This window comes from Anolis sagrei, chromosome 4 (assembly GCF_037176765.1).
Source record: "Anolis sagrei isolate rAnoSag1 chromosome 4, rAnoSag1.mat, whole genome shotgun sequence".
NCBI classification, from domain to species: domain Eukaryota; kingdom Metazoa; phylum Chordata; class Lepidosauria; order Squamata; family Dactyloidae; genus Anolis; species Anolis sagrei.
This window is the reverse complement of record NC_090024.1, coordinates 113,437,634-113,459,847: the sequence shown is the minus strand read 5'-3', so window position 1 is coordinate 113,459,847 and position 22,214 is coordinate 113,437,634. Positions and strand designations below refer to the sequence as shown.

Genomic DNA, 22,214 nt, shown 5'->3' with positions numbered 1-22,214 from the left:
CCTGCTCATTAAAAATCTTCCTTGTACACTTCTTCCCATTCCTTATATTTTCACCTGTAAAATATAAAGTGAAAAGGTAAGATTACAAGCATAGTTTTTTTAATATTATTTATGTGGCTAGTTTTTAATATAAAACAGAACATTGTTTAATGTGATTCACAAATTGCTTCAAAATAGTCTTTGTATACACCAGTGATAGTATAGAAGTACTATAAGTTGGTTTCAATATCTAGGCGTACAGAGGCAACTATTATTGCTCTCTTTTCATTTCACCATTTAAATGGTTAAGATAGAATCATCATTCAGTCCACTCCCCTACCACCCAGGAAGACACAATCAAAGCACTCCCAATAGATGGCGATACCACAGGGGAAGCGTTATTATCCTGGATTCCTCCCATTACTCCAGGGCAACATGGGAAACATCCCGTGTTGCCTCTGTGGCAGCAGACTCCACTTTGAGGGAGCTGGCACACTCTGTGCATAAAGGGGCAGCAACATGGAGTATGCCACACATTTTCCTCTGTTTTTCACTATGCCAAGATAGCTGCAGAGCTCTGTGTTAAGTCCTGGCCATCATGGGGTTCTCATGAGGAAATCAACAGAGGAACCTGCACGACTTGAAAGAAGATGAGTCCCTTCTTTTTCCTGGTTATGCAGACAACTCTATTAATGACAACATGGAGTCTCCAAGACAGCAATGATCAGCACCACAGGTATGATCTGTTCTATGTATTGTCGAAGGCTTTCATGGCCGGAATCACTAGGTTCTTGTGGGTTTTTTCGGGGTATAGGGCCATGTTCTAGAGGCATTTCTCCTTGATCTGTTCTCTTTATACAATGCTAATGAGCACAGGAAACACATGATGGCAGTTGTGTCTCATATAGACAATGGACATGTCAAAATCAGATCTAATCCAACTGTCCACATTGCCCTAAACCCACAGGAAACTTCAGTGTATTGAGCAAAGCCAAGTACCCCTCAACTTTTACTGAAGCAGAGCAAAGCCAGATTAACATGATTTAACCTGTGATACTCACTGAAACATCATGAAGACAGCCAGGAGTCAAATCAGTGTTAGCCTGAATCTTTATGCCCGTGCATCAAAATTTACAAATTGGACCATACATTCTATTATTACTCTTGAGTAGAGTAGACCCTTTAATCAATTAGAATTATCTATATGTTGTCTCACTATTTAATAATTATTGAATGGATCTAGCTCAGATTAACCAACAAGATGTCAACCTGGGTGTTTTATAGTCAAGGACTGCTCTTGTCTTTTAAAATGTCTTCTTATAGTTGGGATATATGATCATTATTTTTGGAGATCTGTAGAACAGAAATGGAAAACTTGTGCCATTTCTGTTGATACATTTAGGTTACTATTAGTTTTTGTCGGTATAACCAAAGATGATAGAAACTGGAGTCCAACAAGTTCCAGAGAATTACAAGTTCCTGCCTTTGCTGGGTGTTTTCTTCTTCTGTATTTTCTTTTACTGTATTAACAACGTGATCTGTTTTGGATAAAAGCTTTTATTTGGAAATCACGTGTAAACCAATATTTGCTTGATCTAATGTCATCTAAATGGAAAGAGACTAGAAATGCATTGGAATTCCACTAATTCAATGATTTCAAAAAGTGTACCAAAATGTGCTGACTGTTGACACATGGGAGTACCAGCTTTTTTGGCTTTGGTGGGTATGTTGTAAGAATGCCATTTTTTATTTCAAAGAAACCTTTTGACCTATAATGCTAAGTTGTACCATAAACTTATTTAGTCTCACTGATGTACCATAAATATTTTTAAAACTCTCCACCATTCTGTTTATGCTTTTAAGAAACAGAGAAAATATTTTGAGGGATGTGATTTTTAAAAAGGAAAGTCAGAGCAGAACATCATAGAGAAGTAGATTCCAAGAAAAAAATATGCTCACTGACTGATCCCATATAGTTTGTCAGGTATAAGAATATTCATAACAAGTCTGAATGCTGCTTGGTTATCTCGTAGTCCTTGAGAAAGTAAACTGTTTTCAAAATACAGTCCAAATTAAGTCCAAATAGTTCAAAATGCTGTCCAGTTCAAAATAATATCCAAATTATAATGTGACAAGGATCCCCGGGTTGAGGTTGCCTTGTTTCGGGGTACTTCCCCTTCTTCACGATTTCGTCTTCTTTATAAAAGTGGGTGGTTCACCATACATTCTATGTTAATGAGATGATGCTGGCCCTACAGTTTGGTCTTCAATAGTTGGGTTGCTGTGAGTTTTTTGGGCCATATGGGCATGTTCCTATAGGAGAGAATGCTACTGGAACGTGGCCATACAGCCTGAAAAATTCACAGCAACCCAGTGATTCCGGCCCTGAAAGCTTTCAACAATACAAATCCATAGTTCTTCAAGAGCTATATAATCAAAGGCTTTGCTTTCTATAGAATAAACAAAAAGGTGAACGCTTGTGTCATGGATATTCCACTATTATGGTGAAATCGCAATATACTTACATATTATTCGCATCGTGGGTATTCAATTATGCCATTGGCACATCGTACTCTGAATCGGTCAAGAGGCACAACTGGACTATAGCCCCGTTTACACATAAATTCTACTACATCCCCATCACTGTTATATATTTTTTCAGCCCGTGACCACTTCAGCCTTATATTGTTACGTTCCATGTCTTCCTCAGTTGTTGTACATGGAACTGCAGAAAAACACAGGTTATTAAAGTTTTTATAAATAGTAAAAGCACATGACTGAAAAATTCTGAACATATAGCCAGAAATACACAATAAAAGCACGGTTCTTTTTATGAAAAAAAATCAGTGAAGAGTAGAAAGAGATGTAGTGATATCTGAGATTGTTCAAGATTGATTGCTTTAAGTGATGAGAAAAAATGTGTCACTATATTGGATTGCTTTTAGCTTGTTAACTGTTAAAATAAATACATGTTGGCCTCCCCCAAAATGTCAGGGTGAAAATTAACATTTCTATATTTCCCAAGAAGTATGACAAGAAGGGTATGGACTCCTTTGTGAATGTATCATGTTCTTAGGCTCCTCCTTTTCAAACACACTTCTCTACTTCCTACCCCACCCAGGGTTTTAATGTTTTTAAAATTTTATCCTAAACATTTGGCCCGCCCTCTGTGATTGATTTTATTATGTTATTCTGTATTGTTTATTTCATTTCATTGCATTATGTATTTGGTTGTGTTTAATTTTTTATTGTTTTGTATATTATTCTGTTGTATTATTTTTGGGCTCCGCCTCATGTTAGCCGTCCCAAGTGCCCATTGGGGAAATGGTGGCGGGGTATAAATAAATATTGTTATTGTTGTTGTTATTATTATTATTATTATTATTCTGCAGTTGATGGTGGCTGGTATAGTGACATGTCTAGCAGTTGGTGGTGGTTAGTATATATAATGCTTGGCACTTTGGTGATGGATAATATAGATTCATGATTAGCAAGGTGGTTAATATTGTCAGTAAATGATGGTGTTTAAGTGAAAATAGCATGCAGTTTAAACTGCATATTTCAGTAGCACATGAATTAATAGAGTAGAGGTGTGTAAAATTGCTAGAGTGTCATTTATAGAGTTTATGGAAATTCCTGTGCCAACCAGAAAAGACAGACTGTGTGCCTCAGTGCTTTTGTTCTTCATCATGACTTGACCAAATGCGGAGGTGATTGAAATAGTGCAATGTAAATAGTTCCCATTAATAAAGTAGGAGAGCAGCTTTCATTGAAAGCTGAATTTATGGAGTCAGTCTGAACTTTCTTATCTGCATGTTTTTTTAAGATGAGTTCTTGTGAAGGCTGAAAAGAATTGTGATAAGACCAGATGATTTATCTCAATTTCCTGACATGGGTTATGGGCTGCCAGCAACATTCTGCCTGGTAAAGAAGCTAATTAAAAACAATTAGCTGTGGTGAGATTTAAGGCTGGTAATGGACTGAAAAACTGAGCTTTGAAGAAAACTGCAGACGGTGACTGCTGGCCATGAGCATCAAAATACAGTGATTTACTTAATCACAGAGGTCACAAAGAGGCACTTTGAATTTCAGGAATCCCAGTGGATTACAAAATATCAAAGCAGGCTAATTAACTAATTTATGAGGCCATAAAAAGACTCCAGCAAAAAAGCACTCCAGCAAAGCATGCGGGGAATGCGGAAGTATTTCATCAGTGTCGCAGATGGACAATGAAAACAACAGCTCCCCTGGTGGCCAGAAAAAATTAAATAGCCTCTGTGTATGTCTATATAGGTTGTATGTCTAATTGGCATTGAATGTTTGCCATATATGTGTACATTGTAATCTGCCCTGAGTCCCCTGCAGGGTGAGAAGGGCAGAATATAAATGCTGTAAGTAAATAAATGTGCTAGCCCAGCAAATTTATTTTAGTTTTGTAGCTTTCATCATGTAGATAAGAGTCTTTACTGAAAGGAGAGCTTCCCTTATATTCCCAACCATATTAAACAAAATCAGGTTTCCCAATGGAATTAAGAGTGTCATCTGTAGGAGAAACTCTCCAGCTCAGTCCCACTGTTCTCCCAATGAAGATGGAAATTGAGACAGAATGAGAGAATCCCTTCTGGTAGGGATTCAACAAACTTCATAAGAAAATACATAGGGCTACAATTATGATAGTTCAATGAAATGGGGAACACAAAAACCCAAATCCTATCAATCCAAGAACTATTTAACAGAAAGTCCCACATTGCTATTTAGCTTTCTGTACAAAGGAGAAATACAAACCTATGGTATAAATCCCACCTTCCCCACACAAACCAGGATTACAGAAGTAATCAAAACTCTTTGTGAGAAATATAGAAGGTATATGAAGGCAGCTTAATCTGTGTATGTCTTACACTAAGAAGGAAACTTTACTACCGGTATATGACCTGCAACAGCTTTTCCAACTCCATAATTCTGAATGCATTGTATTGAATACTTGTAACATGAAATAGTTATAAGTATGCTTCTATTATGTAGAATTCATACATTTTTTCCCATGACTAGATAAATCTATTAAAGCCCTGATATAGACATGAATTTTACTTTTTTCTATATTTACAAGATCTATATCATTAAATGCTATGAAGTCTGAAATCTTGAAATTATTCTCATACTTATGCACTCTGGGGTGTCCGACCAATGGCCGTCTTGACAACGTACTACTGCATTTCCATTCATGTTGTAGAAACGTTGGCATTTGTATGTCACATGTTCACCCGATGTATATTCTTGTTTTACAAAATCAATAATATCTCCATTTTCAATAGAAGGTGGATGACCACATTGTCCTGTATTAACTTTAGAAAATAATTGAACACTGAATCAGAAAACAGCATTTTTTTCTCATAGCATTCATTATGATTGCAAATGCTGTGAGAATGCATATCCTTCCCCACTGTTACAAATATGAAAAAGGAAAATAAGGGAAAATACTTGTCCAATGTGTAAAGAGGATAAGGGTCTCTTATTGCACATGTGACGGGGGGGGGGGGGGGGACCTTTCTTTTCAATCCCACTTCTGCCACCACTGTAAAGAAGATTGTGTATTCTTACAGGCAGGAGAGACAACACACCGTCTCTAATCCCTCCTGTCAGACCTAAAGCACTTCAACACTAGTGTTGTTGTTATAACGTGAGTGTGTAATGGTAGGTTTGCTGCCACCACCCCAAATTACAGTTTGAGGAATTGTCTTGTTGTTGTACTTGAGGTAAAATGTCCCTATACACCGGCTCTTCCTTTTGGCTCCCTTTCTGGTGACTGAACTGTAGAGATGTAGAGGCTTACTGGATCTAACCTTATATGATGAAACAAGGCTGAGGCAGATTAACAGTAAACTAGAGAACAGGTTTATTGAAGTATTTGAAGCAAACAACTGACTACTGAGAGGTACATATGCGTAATTTGTTTCTGAAGCACAGACTTATTAAGCAAATGGTTTCTTTAGAAGGAGTAACTTTTCCTTAACAAAGAAACAAAGCAAAAACAGAAACAAACATACGGTTGCAAAGCAGCTAGAAGGGACAATGCATATAGACACAGCCAGATTCCACAATACACAACACATAGGATCAACATAACAATTTTCCCTTTTTTTAAAAAAAAGTGCACTTTTTCCCAACCTAAGAGTGAGCCTTCTGTGGCGAACGCAACACTCAGGGGGTTTTTCTTCTTGAGGTCTGCAGTACCTCCTTTGAAAAAAATGTTCCCCCAAAACTGTTTCCTCAGGCATATCCACAAATGCCTATACCTTAAAAAGCTAGCTTCTCCCTTTTTCTGGAACTGCAGCTGTTACTTCTCAATGCACTCTCAGTCAAGGGGCCAATGAAGGAACAGGCCAGTGGAGGCGATTTTTCTTATGGGTACCCTTTTCGTCTCCCCTGATCCACGCCCTGTCTGGCCCCCCGAGTGAGAGGCATCAGCTCCCAAAAGCTTACCTTTCCTTCTTCCTGTTCTCCAGCCCCACGTTGGGCGCCATTTTGTAGCGGGGAGGGGGTCCCCAAAACTCCAGGAGATCGAAGAAGAAGGAAGAGACAGAGACAGCTTTGCAAGTTCACAGAATTTAATGCTTACCCGGGTAAGGGCACCTCAGCTTCAATCTGGCTGATGAAGTACAAAGCACTAATCCCAAAACACCCAGTATTTATAGGCAAAATTATCCAGTTCGCACATGCGTACATTCACTTGACATTTACACAATCTAATCAGTTTGTCCTCGAATCGTGGCCAAGAACATTTGTTGGCAAGAACACTTGTTGGCAAAATATTATGTTTTCCACAACTTCCCCTTACATCATCTGACCTCGCTCCCAGATGATTTACATTGAACCATTAAAATGAATCATAACTTCATATATTTCTTCACACATCATATTATATGATTCTACACATCTTCATCTCTGTATCTTTAACTTATTAAAAGCAAGCATTTCCCTTATTAATCCTCCTTAATTACCTTCCCAATACATTCACAATACATTAGTTCTTTCAATTGATCCATTAAAAAGGTGTATTACATTTTGTCTGCTATTTACTTCAACCAGACAGGAGGTGGCGCTGTTATACCATATCTTCAGATGTTTGCTTCTCCTTAGATTAATAATTATCAAATTTGTTCTTGGCACCAACTCTTGTAACCTTCCACATTTAGCTCCGCTCCGACCTCGGCTTATTCAAATATTGACATATGATAGGCCTCTTGCCTTCCTGTCCTCCATACCATCTGTCATTCTTCCCTTCCACCAGAGAATCACTACCAGAATTCCTTCTCCATACTATTAAGAATCCCTTTTTAAGGTAAGACTTCATTAATTTCATTAAGTTATAATTATTTTTCTATTTAGCTGCTGCCACAAACACTCTATCCTGTAATAAGTAATGGTGCGACTCTTTGACCAGCCGCCCCTGGCTGCTTTCCAGAGTATCTAGGTTTCCCCTGGACTACTCTGACCATTGGGGAAATAAGCCCACTTGTATTCTGTCCTAATACAAGTAAACAAGCCTTCGCTTTGACTGCCCTAGTCATACCATACAGAAGCACTTGCTCTTTAATTATTCCCTAACAGGCTAATTCCTGGCTCACTAAGAAACACTCTTCTCCCTATCTGAAATCCTAATCTTTTCTTTGCTACATCAAATCCTTCTCTCTCCCTTCTGTCAAAAATGACAGCCTATTTACACTCTCCTTCAACTCCTCCCCTTGGGGTCTGAACCAATCAGGAGTTAGCTGACTCCTCCCCTTGCCTCTCTGCCTATACCATCATGTCTTCCATCCTGAGCTGCCTTCCCAACATGGAGGCCAGCTCACTGACTTCCAGGCTGCGGCCTACGAAGAAAAGGTATGAGTTCATTACACAATGAAATACTATTCATTTTTAAGAATGGAAACCAAACCATCTGGGTTTGTTAATGAGTCATGGACAATCAATTGCAACAGGCCACTCTGAGACCCCCCCCCCCGTTGTGGAGAGAAGGGCAGGATAGAAGTATGCGAAATACATAAATAAATAAACAACAGCAATTAATAATGATGTTTCATAGAATCATAGAATCAAAGAGTTGGAAGAGACCTCATGGGCCATCCAGTCCAACCCCCTTCCAAGAAGCAGGAATATTGCATTCAAATCACCCCTGACAGATAGCCATCCAGCCTCTGTTTAAAAGCTTCCAAAGAAGGAGTTTCTCATTACTCTTTTCCAAGTATTAGTTTTAAGTAGGAGCTTCTGCAAAAACCTAGAATAGGTTTAATACAGTGCTTGAAAGACTCCAACTTCTTTTTAGGCCATTCTTTTATTTTTCTCAGAATACTTGGAATTCTTACCCAGGACAATTAAGCACTGCCATTTCTTCTTTAACCATCACTTTCATAAAGCCTTTAAGGCTCACTGATAGGATTCAGCCCAATCCAGTTTTCATAAAACTTGTGTGTATTTGTAGGTCTCTGGAAATGAATGAGCAGGCATTCTGTATTTAATTTATAAATTTGATTTCTCACACATATATTTGGAGCGGAGGGGGGGGGGGGAAGAGATGAACAGGTTAGATGCAGGGAATATGTACTTTCCTAAATATCTAACTTAATGTTTAATTTTTGAGCCTTTGGATTGCATGTAGAGCTGCATGAATTGTCCATGCATGAGTGTTATAACAAACCAGGAAGTTTCTAACTGTTTCAGAACATGATATGATGTCAAGCCTATCAAGGGCTGTGGAACGCCCTTCCTACAGATATCAGATCGGCCCCCTCCCTATTGGCGTTTTGGAGAAAAGTGAAGACACGGCTGTTCAAACAAGCATTCGATTAAGCAGTGCAATGAATATAGGAACACGGATTAACGGATGATGAGATTGGATTTTCATTTTACTGATGAGATGCTAATGATTGTTATATTGATGTTTAATTGTTGATGATGCTATTGTTTTAACTGGCCCATAATCGTTTTAAGATGTTTTGCATTGAATTATGATGTTTTGCATTGAATTTTGCTGTTGTTAACTGCTTTGAGTCGCCTGAGAGCTGAGAAAAGCAGTATATAAATGAAGTAAATAAATAAATAAATAAATAAGCATCAGTAATGAAGTAGGCTTGACATCTTGGATTCTTCCAGATCCATTGATTATAGGTTTACAACTTCAATATTTGAATTATCCAGCCAAGATATAACATCTTAAACACATTTGCTTAGAATATCCAAATTTAACCTTAAATACAATTTTTTCAATCAACACACGTGCAAATCACACACATTCATTAACCAAAAATGGTCTAATGAGAAGATAACCATGAACAACGTACATATCATCCCATAAAGTGCAAGCAATATGTACCTTTTGTAATGACATTGGGATTTTATTGGGTTGTAGTATGGAAAGAAAAAAAAAGGATAATTCTTTTTTTCCCAACACTCATTATAGTTTACTGCAGCAATTGGTTCATACAATTAATTTCAGACCAACTCAACTCCTTTTTTCTTAATGAAGAAACGAAATAGAATCCAAACTTTGTGCTTGTCAAATGTAGTGGAACAATTTGCTGATTAAAATGAGATTGGTCCCAAAATATATATCTAATGTATTTTAAGTACAAAGAGAAAGCATAAATTTGGAGAAATACACAAGTATATGTATGTAAAGTTTTTAACTAAAAACATTTCTAACAGTAGTGATAACAGTTTGAAAATTGTAGAAACCAAATCACAAGATTCTTCATCTCTAGTTTGGCAAGAAAGAGCATTTACTAGTAAATTCAATAGCACTGGAAAAGGCAATCAGTAATCTAACCCATATTGTGCTTTGAGACATTTATATCATTTTTTTTATCATGCCAGCAGTTACCATACTGCAAGTCACTTCTGGTGTGAGAGAATTGGCCGTCTACAAGGACGATGCCCAGGGGATGCCCAGAAGTGTTACCATCCTGCTGGGAGACTTCCCTCATGTCCTCAGCTAGGGCTGACAGACAGGAGCTCACCCCATCTCGCGGATTTGAGCTGCCAAACTTTGATACCAAAATGGGCTTGTATCAATCCATGCAATTCAGACAAACACAATAAGCATACAGTATTATCACAAAACACATGGTTCATCCAAGCCTTTCAAACATCTTCATGCTAGAATAGAAGAGAGATGTTTGGGGAAAATGTTTCTCAAGTTGTAAGCAACTTGGTCTAGAAGAATTCTAGACTGATGGGATTCTCTACAAAAGTTGCATGTGCAATTTTCCACATGCAACATGGACAGAAAAATTCTGCAAAAAAGATCATTTTGTATACAAGACACATACTTTCTCTGTCAAAAATAATATTTCAACAGAGAAATATTGATTCCTTTCTGTGCAGAAATAAGACATAATTGGACATGAAATAAGTGTTTTCTGCATAGAAAATATTATTTCAAAGCAATTTTTTAATTCATATGCAAAAATGTGTTTTCCTGCACAGAAATATGAACGCTGACCTCAGCTATGGATTTGGCAAGCAAGACTTGAGCATTTTTATACGAGGGGCTGCTGATAAGTCTTTGGCTTTGTGTTCTTGTTTTGTTTCTATGGTAACGAATGTTAGATCACATGAAAGCCTTATGTATCTAATATATGTTTTAAAAGTTTTGTGTTTGTAGCTTATGGCAACAGTGATCTAGGAACGCAGGAAAACAAAATGGTGGAGTCTAAGGCGATGTTCACAGCAAATGAGAGCAGAGGAGTGATAAAATTCTTGTTTCTGCAAGGAAAGTCCACGAAGGATATTCATGGTGATATGTCACAGACATTGGCGGATCAATGCCCTTCCATATTCTACAGTTAAGAACTGGGTTGCCAAATTTTAAATGGGCCACTTCAGCACTAGTGATGAGAAACGTCCTGGACAAACAAGAGAGGTTGTTGTTCCGGATATCATTGATGCTGTGCACAACCTCATGGAGAATCAACGAATTTCAGCTAAAGGAATGGCAGACATCAAGAGGATTTCTCGTGAATGTGTTTCTGTCATTATCCATGAACATTTGAACATGAAGAAGTTGTCTGCAAAGTGGGTCCCCAAGTGTTTGACAACAGATCAGAAAAGCATGCAAGTGAAAACTTCCCTGTCTATTTGTCAGCGTTTCTGGGCTGATAAAAACTTCCTGGATCGACTGGCCACTATGGATGAGACCTCAATTTATTTGTATGACCCTGAAACCAAGGAGCAGTCAAAAGAGTGGAGGCACAGTGGTTCTCCTCATCCAAAGAAGTTCAGGGTGCAAAAATCAGCCACTGAGATGATGGTGTCTGTGTTCAGGGATAAGGAGGGTGTGCTGCTAGTGGACTACCTTCAAAATGGTTCCACCATCAATGCAAGGTATTACACTGAAATTCTGGACCAACTGAAAGCAGTTCTGAAGACCTGTGGCAAGCTGTCCAAAGGAATCTTGTTCCTGCAAGACAACACCTCCGCTCACACTGCACAAGCGACTATGGCAAAACTGGTGGAGCTAGGTTTCCAGTTGGTTTACCACCCACATTATTCACCAAATCTAGCTCCCTCCAACTATCATTTCCAAACCTGAAGAAACACCTCAAGGATACCAACTTTCACACCATTTCCAATGCCATGGCTGCTACAGTTGAGGCACAACCGAAATCTTTCTTTTGCAAGGCTTACAGAACTTGGAATACCGATGTAAGAAGTGTGTTGATATCACTGGAGAGTATGTGGAATCAGTACAGTTTCATCTTCCTATCTCATTTATTTCTGGGTACAGCTAAAAACTTATCAGCACACCCTCGTAGCCCTTGCAATCCTGGATCAGAGACAAAATGGAAGGTAAGTAATTCTATACCACATAAGTTGGACTACATGTTGGATGAGCTGACCTCAAGTTGGTGGGTCAAAGGCTGACTTTAGCCAACAGCTAAAAATCATGGGAGACTTTTCCTATCACTTTTGAGAAGCTATGCAAGAGTCATTGATTCAGAAAACAGCATTGGATAAACTGCATCAGCTCTCATTTTTAAAATATGGTTATCATTGTTTTCTGTGAGTGAGCATATGAATACTGGTAGATGCTATATGCTCTATATCTTAAAAACTAGAGATGCCAAGGGAAAAGTGGTGATATTTCTGAAATCAGCAGGTCAAATTCACCCAGAAACAGGGCTAACATGTGCAGCACCAAAATGTGAGTTGGATATTTACATAGGTACTAAGAAATGGTATGTTCCAAGGGGATAAGCCAAGGTTTAAATGTATTTACTGTTTTCATTTCATCTACTATCAGCTGGTCTTTCCTGAAACTAACAAACCTCAGTTTTATCAAAACAAAAACAAACAAACAAAACCAAAAAATCCTACATGATCCAGTTCCCTGTAGGCGTAATCCTTATGCACGTGAAGACATCTATTGCTATTTTCCCTTCACTATTCAGTCATTACATCAAGTGCTACTTTTTGTTGCAGTAAAAATTACTCAAGTGCCAAACAACTGAATTCTTAGAATACAACAGAAGTGATTTACTTCTGATGACATCATTGGGGAGGGTGAACAGACCTTTTATTTATTTTTGTATGTATTTACTTCATTTTTACTCCGCCTTTCTCACCCCTCAAGGAACTCAAGGCGGCCTTCAACTCCAGCAAGAAATTCAATGCTGGTAAAATCAACAATAAAACTCTAAGTTATCCCTCAGTTAAAACCATTTACCAGTTAATATAAAATGCTTAAAACAGTGTACAAATTAACATCTAAAGTCCATAGTTCCATTCTTCCAAAATCCTTGCACATAATCCTAATTCAAACCTATAGTAACTTATTCTTTGAACAAGTTCCTATTGCCTGAAATTATATCGACAGCAAGATTTTATTTTGCCATTTTTTGTAGCATGCCAGTTCCACAAAAGTGCTATCAGAAAATTGTGTTGGTCAGCAAATGGAAAGGGGCCGGTCACTGGATGGCCACAATGTAGATATGGACAAATCTTCTGATCCTTATAATGTCTTTAGGCCATGAAATGGGGTGCAATGAGGGGAAAGCTCTGTATCTTTGAGAGGTTGGAGAGTACGGTACAAATATAATAAAACTAGCAAACTAGCAAAACAAGAAAAGAAAAACAGAAAAAAGAATGACTTAATAGAAATTGCCAGAAACTCAATGAATTAGAAAAAAATTCTGTGCACTAAGGAATGCAAATTTCAATATGAAAATAATTATATTGTTTTTATAAACTTGAGAGCAAATGCAAAGGGCTTCATTTCACATTGCTCCAACAAGAATTACAATGCTTCCAAACACTTCTGTATAAAATGTAATCTGTGTCACATCTAAATCTTTAGTGAGGAAATATTTTCTGATTACCCCAACATTTCCTTCTTTGTGCAAAACCTAGACTCAATAATTTTGCTTGAATGGCAACAACAAAGAGAAAGGGAACTGCCTCAGAAAGGTTAGAGAGATGAGGCAATTTCAACAGAAATGTCTAGTGTACATTATGTGAAGACCCTTTGTGTTTTGTTTGTGGACAACAAGTTAAACATGAGCCAACAATGTCATGCGGCAGCAAAAAAAAGCCAATGGGATTTTGGCCTGCATAAAAAGGAGTATAGTTCAAGATTCAAGGAAGTCATGCTACCCCTGTATTCTGCCTATCAGACCACACCTGGAATACTGTGTCCAATTCTGGGCACCACAATTGAAGGGAGATTGACAAGCTGGAATGTGTCCAGAGGAGGGCGACTAAAATGGTCAAGGGTCTGGAGAGTAAGCCCTATGATGAGCAGTTTAAAGAGCTGGGCATGTTTAGCTTTCAGAAGAGAAGGCTGAGAGGAGACATGATGGCCATGTATAAATATGTGAGGACAGGGACGTAGCTGGGGGGTGGGGTTAAGGGTTCTAACCACCCCTGAAAGGGTTCTAACCCCCCACCTCCCCAAAAACCTAGTTTACTCATTAATTTTAACTGGTTAACCAAACAGTCCTGGGAACCAATCTGGTTGTGAGCTGTCCTAAATCCCCCTCTGAAGGTGAGAAGGATGGGATATTAATATATGCAACCAACTTCTCCTACAGGTGCGTAAATAAAGTCAAAAAAGTATACTCTGCAAACAAATAATCTCAGATTGGATATTTTCAAACAACATGAACTAAAACCTGCTTACCTTGAGCAACACAACTTGGAGTTGGTAGCCAGCCATTTTTTGTGCATGTGATTGTTGTTTGCTGATTTGCAGGAATGTATCCTGTATCACATCCATATGAAATCACATTGCCCTCTATGAGTGGCTCCTGATAATTATTAAAAGAACCATGTGGAATTCGTTGAGGAGGATCACATTTTTCTAAAAGCAAAAGAACAATTATGTCGCATCATTTATGCAAGATTATAAGGGTTCAAAATGTATTCTTACACCAAGTAGATAGACAGATGACATAAATTAAAATTTGTATACATTTTAAATGTTAAAAGAATGGGATAGGGGAAAAATAACCCCTTTCCCTTTCAACTTCTTCATTCTGTATTGGGGTGGTAGGCATTCTGCAAAGTTAAGAACTGGGTGAATCTCCAGAGATCTGGCATTTCTAACCTGATATCAACCTGGGGACTCTATGCCCTATAATGGATTTTAATTATCTAAGAATGCTTGCTTAGTACTAGATAAATTTGAACTTCACCACAAAATATATCAACACGCCTCTCTATTGTCATATTTCATTCAACATACATTCTTCTTATCAACAAAACATGATTTGATGAAATGGGGTACTTTTGAAGTAATCACCTCTATAACGGTAGTTAAAAAGTGATAGGAGATAAATCCATACTTCCCAATTCCTTCTTTCCTCTCCTTGCTTTACCCATTTTATTATCTGTTTTATTACTTGTTGTCACTGGTCCCTACATGGCAAAGAAGGGGAGCAGTATCTGCATTTGCTGAGATCACTCCAGAACAGATTTATCTTAATTAACAACACAAGTAACATATGAGATAAAATGTAAACCTGAGGATCAGACATCATCATTTTGTTTCCTCTGGATAATTTTCTGCATCTTTGCCTGGTGAAGAAGTCAGAGAAGCTTTGAAAACTTGCATAATGATTTTTGCAAAATTTGCTTGACCAATAAATCTATCATTGGGTTGTTGGAGGTTTATTCGGGCTATATGGCCATGTTCTAGAGGCATTCTCTCCTGACATTTTGTCTGCATCTATGGCAAGCATCCTCAGAGGTTGTGAGGTCTGTTGGAACTAGGAAAATTGGGTTTATATATCTGTAGAATAACCAGGGTGGGACAAAGACCTCTTGTCTGTTGGAGCTAGGTGTAAATGTTTCAACTGACCACCTTGATTATCATTTGATGGCCTGGCAGTATTTTTTTGGTGTGGCTTGTTAGTGCCTGTGGGAATCTTTTGTTGAGAGGTGATTAGCTGTCCCTGATTGTTTCCTCTCTGTTATTTTGCTGTTGTAATTTTAGCGTTTTTTAATACCGGTAGCCAGATTTTGTTCATTTTCATTGTTTCCTCCTTTCTGTTGAAATTGTCCACATGCTTATGGATTTCAATGGCTTCTCTGTGTAGCCTGACATGGTGGTTGTGGGAGTGTAACATTATGTTATGGATTTTTGATTTTATTATATTTCATTATTTTAGAGAGTGCCTATAACCTTAGAGCAAAACACTTTTTCTTGCTATTAACCTTTGAAAATCTAAAAGATTTCCATAAGAACTATGAATATTTTTTCTAGTACTTTCAAGAGCAAATGGCACTCCTTGCAACCATTTAAGCAAACACACAGTACATATGATTACATTATGAACAATGCTGAAAATGATCTCAAAATATTGTATTAATTTTCCATTCTAACAGTGCTTAGTTCCAAATATATAATAAAAATATTCAAACCGAGTTGTGTCAAGCCTTTTCCTTCAAAGAATTCAGAGACACAGTACGCATTCACTCCCTTCTGACTCCGATGCCTGTTTACAGTCAGAGATCTCTGTACTTCCCCAAGTAATGTGAACATTGCTTAGCAGCTCTGCAGTCTCATTTAGGCAAGGTTTTCTCAGCAACAAAGGGCACATCTACATTGATAAATAATGCTGCTCACACACACATATGCATATATACTGAAATTCTGGGGTATGTATATAACCCAAGGAGGTTAATAATAGTGAAAATGACAAATTCATAAAACTACAATAAAACCAATAGTTTTGTATCCTATTAGACAGCTATGTTGATTTAAACAAAGATTACAACCTTGTAGTTTTTAAAGGCATATCTGTGTCAGTTTTGTTCAGTATCTAAAGGAATTTTGCAGCGTAATTAAGTATAAGGCTAGATTTACACTGCCCTATAGCCCAAGATCTAAACCCTGATTATCTGCTTTGAGCTGGATTACATGAGTCTACACTGCCGGATAATCTGTGACAAGCAGATAATCTGGGATCAGATCCTGGGACATAGGGCAGTGTAGATCCAGCCTAAGTGAAAGAAAGAAGCTTGTAACACAAGCTTTCATAGACTTTACTTATTGAGACGAATGGAGTGAATTGCTGAGAAATAAGACATTTATGAGCATGCTATATGTGGGAATACCAGCAGAAATTAAATACTCCTGCGTACAAGAATGGTTTACTTTTAAATATGGTGATTGCAGGCTATGTTGCAACCTCATAGCCATTTTTGCATTTATATTTACAACCATAACTACAACACCCACTAGAATCATAGAATCATAGAGTTGGAAGAGACCTCATCGGACATCCAGTCCAACCTCCTCCCAAGAAGCAGGAAAATTGCATTCAAAGCACCCTGACAGATGGCCATCCAGCCTCTGCTTAAAAGGTTCCAATGAAGGAGCCTCCACCACACTTCTCAAACCCACCATAAGACAAGTAGCTGTGTTATGAAAGGAAATTCTATGGCCTTGGAGAGTGAAGCTCTGAAGGATGAGAGTTTGAGACAGAGCTTCCTTTTATCACACTGCCTTTCCCTGTTGTGAGGGACTGGATATAACTGCCTTCAGTAACCTACTCACCAATGAACATCAAATCATAGAATAATACAGTTGGAAGAGACTTGAGCCATCTAGTCCAACCCCCTGCCATGTAGGAAAAGCACAAAGTACTCCTGAAAGATGGCCAACCAGACTATTTAAAAGCCTCCAATGAAGCCTGCCCTTATGACTAACTGATTATTTCTATCTAAACTGGATAACGCAATGGGAATTCGGAACCAGTGTCTTGGCTAAATTACTGACTGCACATGGGACAATAACCTGAGGATCAATACAGATGTGTCAAAGATGGTTCTGTGAATGGTGAATGCTTCTTCTTCTGCTCTACGCATAGGTGTTCAACATAATCAGCAGGACAGAGTTGCATTTCCACTGAAAGATCAGAAATGTTTGTTGATCCTGCTTTATTCCTGGAAGCACATGATAATCAAAGTGGCCTTAGCTTTGCTTGGTATGTTGGCTGCAACCTGTTCTGCTAAGAAATAGCCTTGCCAATCCTGTAATAAATGGCGGAAGAAGATGCCTTTGAAGATTGTCAACTGTACTAGTTCTTGGGACTGTGTCTGGACAGAATTCAAATTGTTGATGCTTTCTCTGACCCTGTCTACCCTGGCTACAAATGTTGAAAAGGGCCAGGAATAGAGATATGATGTCCACACAAAATCCCAGGACTTACACCCCACAGCATGGGGCAAATCCTGTTTTACCCATGTTGCCAGAAATTTGGGAATACCCCAGAGTTTGCTGAAATTCAGGAATTGCCCTGAGTTTGGACTTCCACTACCTTAAGCACATCTACACTGATTACTTAGGTCAGTGTAAGGTCAGATTATCCCCATGATGGCTAAACACAATTGGCTTCCGCCAGGTTAAGTTAACTAAGGGGATAACCTGAATCCTGAGCTAGTATGTCAAGGGACCTCCAAGTTAGGGGTATTCAAGACAGCCAGGGTGTTTCCTAAGCAGATCTGTCAGCAATCCTACACTTCCAAGGATCAAGGAGCCTGGGGATATGCCATGGCAATGTGGCACAGGTGTTGACAAATATGACATAGACATCAACTTTGGTGTCAAGTTTGGCAGCTTGGGAGGAGGAAAGGGAATGTTCAGCATGGCTGGGCAATGGGACTACCTGTTGCCTTCAAGGTAGCTGGAGAAGTGTCTATAGGGTCACCAAGCAGACTTGAACTAGTACCTGGACACTGGATCAAGTCCACTTCATACAGTAGATGTGCCCTTTGCATGTGATATTAAGAAAAACCCAGCTTGGGAAGCACAGGATAAGCAAAAGACATCTTTTTTTTCACATTACCACCTTTCCCTCCTTATGACCATTTTCACATTACACAACAGAAAATTTGGGACTAGAAATGAATCAATTTTCTCTGGGGAGTTTTCTTCCTTATGAAAATTTACTTTCCTGTTTTGTAAGTGCAAACTTTGGGTATATTTGACTGTCAAATTATTCCAGCTTTAAAGTGCTTAGGCTGAGTACTATGGACTCAATGGAGCCTTTAGACTTCTCTGCCTAAGAATGCTGGTGCCTCACTAAACTACAATATTGAACCACAGCAGTTAAAGTGCTGTCAAACAGCATTAATTCTACATTACAGCTGCACTCATCAATAATTTTGCATTTTAAAGCTAGAAATGAAACATGTGAATTGATTAAGACAAATGGTCACTTTTCTCATCAGTGCTGTCCGTGCTTTTTTTGGAAATGAACTTTTCACAAAACCGATTTGAATGCAACATATTATGTCTAGATATGATTATTTATCTCTTTGCTAAGGAAGGAGAATGCAAGAAAAATTTTTACTTACTGAAGCATTTGGGTTCTGGTTCCCAGCCACGAATAGTGCAGTATGATAAATGCAAACTCTCTGTATTTTTATTTTCTGGTAGAAAACCATTATTACAGCTAAAGTAAAATGAGGAACCTGGTTTCTTTGGAAAGGAATATTGTCGTTCATACACTTCTCCATTCTGAACACGGGGATAGTCACAATGCTTTGCTTTAGAAAAGAACAGAGAGGGGAAAATTAAGCATCAACAAGATTTAATACTACAGTCACATGTTGTTTTCTTTCATTGTGCTTATTTCTTTTGTGCTAGCATTCCGAGGCCAAGAGTAGGGGTAGAGGAATAGCCGATATATTTCTTGCATTTTGAAACAAGATAATAGATTTCATCTAAGCTGAGATGAAAATTAGCCAATCCTTGCTTACTGACCCAATTTTTATTCATTAGGAAAACAATATCATGCAAGAAATCAATGGTGAAGCAAGTGAATGATAATGTGGTATTATTATTATTATTATTATTTTCATCTATTTATACCATGCTTTATCTCTCCTGAAGCAGATTCAAAGTGGCTTAACATGAAAGCATTAGCATACAATTTAAAATATATAAATATGCAAACATTAAAACAGGATTAAATATAAACAATATTTTAAAATTCCCAGTTAAAACCATTAAACAATATTCTAAATCAAAAACCACAGCATCCCCTGAATTTATCTTTAAACCCTTCTTCTAGGGCTGGGCGGTTTCGTTTCATTAATTAGTAATTCGTTAATAATTCGTTAATTTTTTCAATTACAAAACGATAACGAACCATTCTGGAGCAATTATTTAAAAAAACGAATTTTCAAAAACGTTTTGTAAATGCTTCGTATTTCGATATTGTATTCGTTTCGTTATTGTTTTGAGGTCTTTTCGTTATTATTTCCGCATGTCTGGGCCAGTTTTATGGTTTAATTAGTGAAAAAAAATTATAATATCACACTAACAGTCAACAACAGAGGGAGAGGGAAGCTTCAGAAGGTTTTGGAGGTTTTTTAGCATATTTCGCGGTTGTGTCCGCCATTAACGAATCGATTCGTTATTGTTTCGGAAATCGATTCGTTAATTTTTTACCATTTACGAAATTTTGTAAATATCGAACGTTTTAAAAGGAAAATTTTGTAATTATTTTAAATATCGAAACAAAAAAACCCCCCAAATACAAATCGATTTTAGAAACAAATTTTTCCGTTGTTACCCAGGCCTACCTTCTTCTCTAAAAGCCTGTCTTAATAAAAAGGATTTAGCCTGCCACTGGAAGGACAGTTGTCCATTATAGAGGGGTCCAGGGATGGCTTTTTTTTTTTACTATAGGTCTCACAACTTCTGCTTTGGGCAAGTTGGAACTTTGTCTTGTTCCAAGGAGGTATTGACCAAAGTGGCTTTGGCAGATGTTACAATGGCTCTGATAGCAATGGTTCCATTGCTTCAAGAACAGATAAGAGGCCACAGATCATCGTGTTAACAATGCCACTAGATCAAAACCTCTTTTTGTGAAGATTGTGTGTTGGTCACTGTGCACTGTTCTCCACACACAGGCTTCTTTCAAGATAAATCAAAACAATGAAAAGTCCCATAGTGATTGATGAGTGGTCACAGGTGGCAGAACTGGAAGCTCCTAGCAATGGACTACAGCATGGACAATGGCTATGGGCTCAACCATTCTAATCCAAGGTCTGAGGCAGTTGAGCATCTCTGTTTGGGTTCCACTCTGCTCTGAGGGATGAGCATGGGAGCCCCTGGTGGCGCAGTGGTTTAAACCCCTGTGCCGGCAGGACTGAAGACCGACAGGTCATATGTTCAAATCCGGGGAGAGGCGGATGAGCTCCCTCTATCAGCTCCAGCTCCTTATACAGGGACATGAGAGAAGCCTCCCACAAGGATGATAAAAACATCAAATCATCCAGGCGTCCCCTGGGCAATGTCCTTGCAGATGACCAATTCTCTCACACCAGAAGCGACTTGCTCCTGACACGACAAAAAAAATGGGACTGCTATTATTTAATGGAAGCTGAAACATTTTAAAATGGATATAGCAACACTGCAGGAGACCCAGAATGTAGGAGAGGTGCAGCTGAAGGAAGAAAAAGAGGTTAAGGTTATATCTTCTTTTGAAAGGGACTGCCTAAACAAGAATATTGAACACAGGGAGTAGGGTTTGCCATCAGAAATGACCTGGTGAAGCATCTCTCTGAAGCACCCATCAGCAGTAACTAACATTAACAAATATTAACAAAGAACTCTCAACCCTCCAAATTAATCATGCCAAAAACCAACAGGAAACTATCATAAGTTACTGCACACCAACACTAGATGCTGACAAAGACATCAAGGAAAATTTCTACTCTCAGCTGGATACAATCCAATTTGAGATACCTAAGGAGGAGAATATGCATATTTTCCTTGTATTGGTTCTACTGAAGATGGTACTCGATAAAAACATTCCATATGGCTTCCACAATGCTTTCCCTCATCAGGTTTCAAATAAACTTCTAATCTTGAAGCAAGGGAAGGAGACAGTAGAGCTAACTTTGTAAGAGCGCACTAAACACTCTGATCAAATGTGCTGAAAAATTTCTCAAGTTAGGTTCTTGTAGGTTTTTTCGGGCTATAGGGCCATGTTCTAGAGGCATTTCTCCTGACGTTTTGCCTGCATCTATGGCAAGCATCCTCAGAGGCAGTGAGGTCTGTTGGAAATAGGAAAATGGGCTTATATATCTGTGGAATGACTGGAGTGGGGCAAAGAGCTCTCTGCTGAAGCTAGGTGTGAATGTTTCAGCTGATCACCTTCATTAGCATTTGAAGGCCTGACAGAGCCTGGGAAAATGTTCTGTTGAGAGGTGTTAAGATGTGCCTGGTTGTTTCCTCTCTGCTGTTTTGTTGTTGTGATTTTAGAGCACCTGATGAACCTGATGAACCTGATGAACCAGCCTGGACACAGCATATTATTTGAGAACACAGAAATGCTGGACCACTCCAACAACCACCATGTCAGACTACACAGAGAAGCCATTGAAATCCACAAGCATGTGGACAATTTCAACAGAAAGGAGGGGACCATGACAATGAACAAAATCTGGCTACCAGTATTAAAAAAACTCTAAAATCACAACAACAAAACAGCAGAGAGGAAACAACCAGGCACATCTTAACACCTCTCAACAGAACATTTTCCCAGGTTCAGTAAGGCCTTCAAATGCTAATGAAGGTGATCAGCTGAAACATTCACACCTAGCTTCAGCAGAAAGCTCTTTGCCCCACCCCAGTCATTCCACAGATATATAAGCCCATTTTCCTATTTCCAACAGATCTCACTGCCTCTGAGGATGCTTGCCATAGATGCAGGCGAAACGTC

At 38.4% G+C, this 22,214-nt stretch overlaps 1 protein-coding gene across 14 annotated transcripts in view; it reads right to left on the bottom strand.

Annotated features, from left to right (window-relative positions):
* The window catches only part of LOC132774436 (complement factor H-like), a 136,405-nt gene continuing 114,191 nt past the window's right edge, over window positions 1-22,214 (bottom strand). For 13 of the 14 annotated variants that reach the window (XM_067467581.1, XM_067467580.1, XM_067467594.1 and 10 more), the window contains 2 exons: window positions 2,505-2,704; window positions 1-54 (listed from right to left, as the gene is read on the bottom strand). In XM_067467581.1, coding sequence (XP_067323682.1) covers window positions 2,508-2,704 — 197 coding nt within the window. In that variant the 3' untranslated portion in view covers window positions 1-54; window positions 2,505-2,507. The remainder of the gene's footprint in view (window positions 55-2,504; window positions 2,705-22,214) is intronic. The other variant, XM_067467583.1, reaches the window with a different exon arrangement.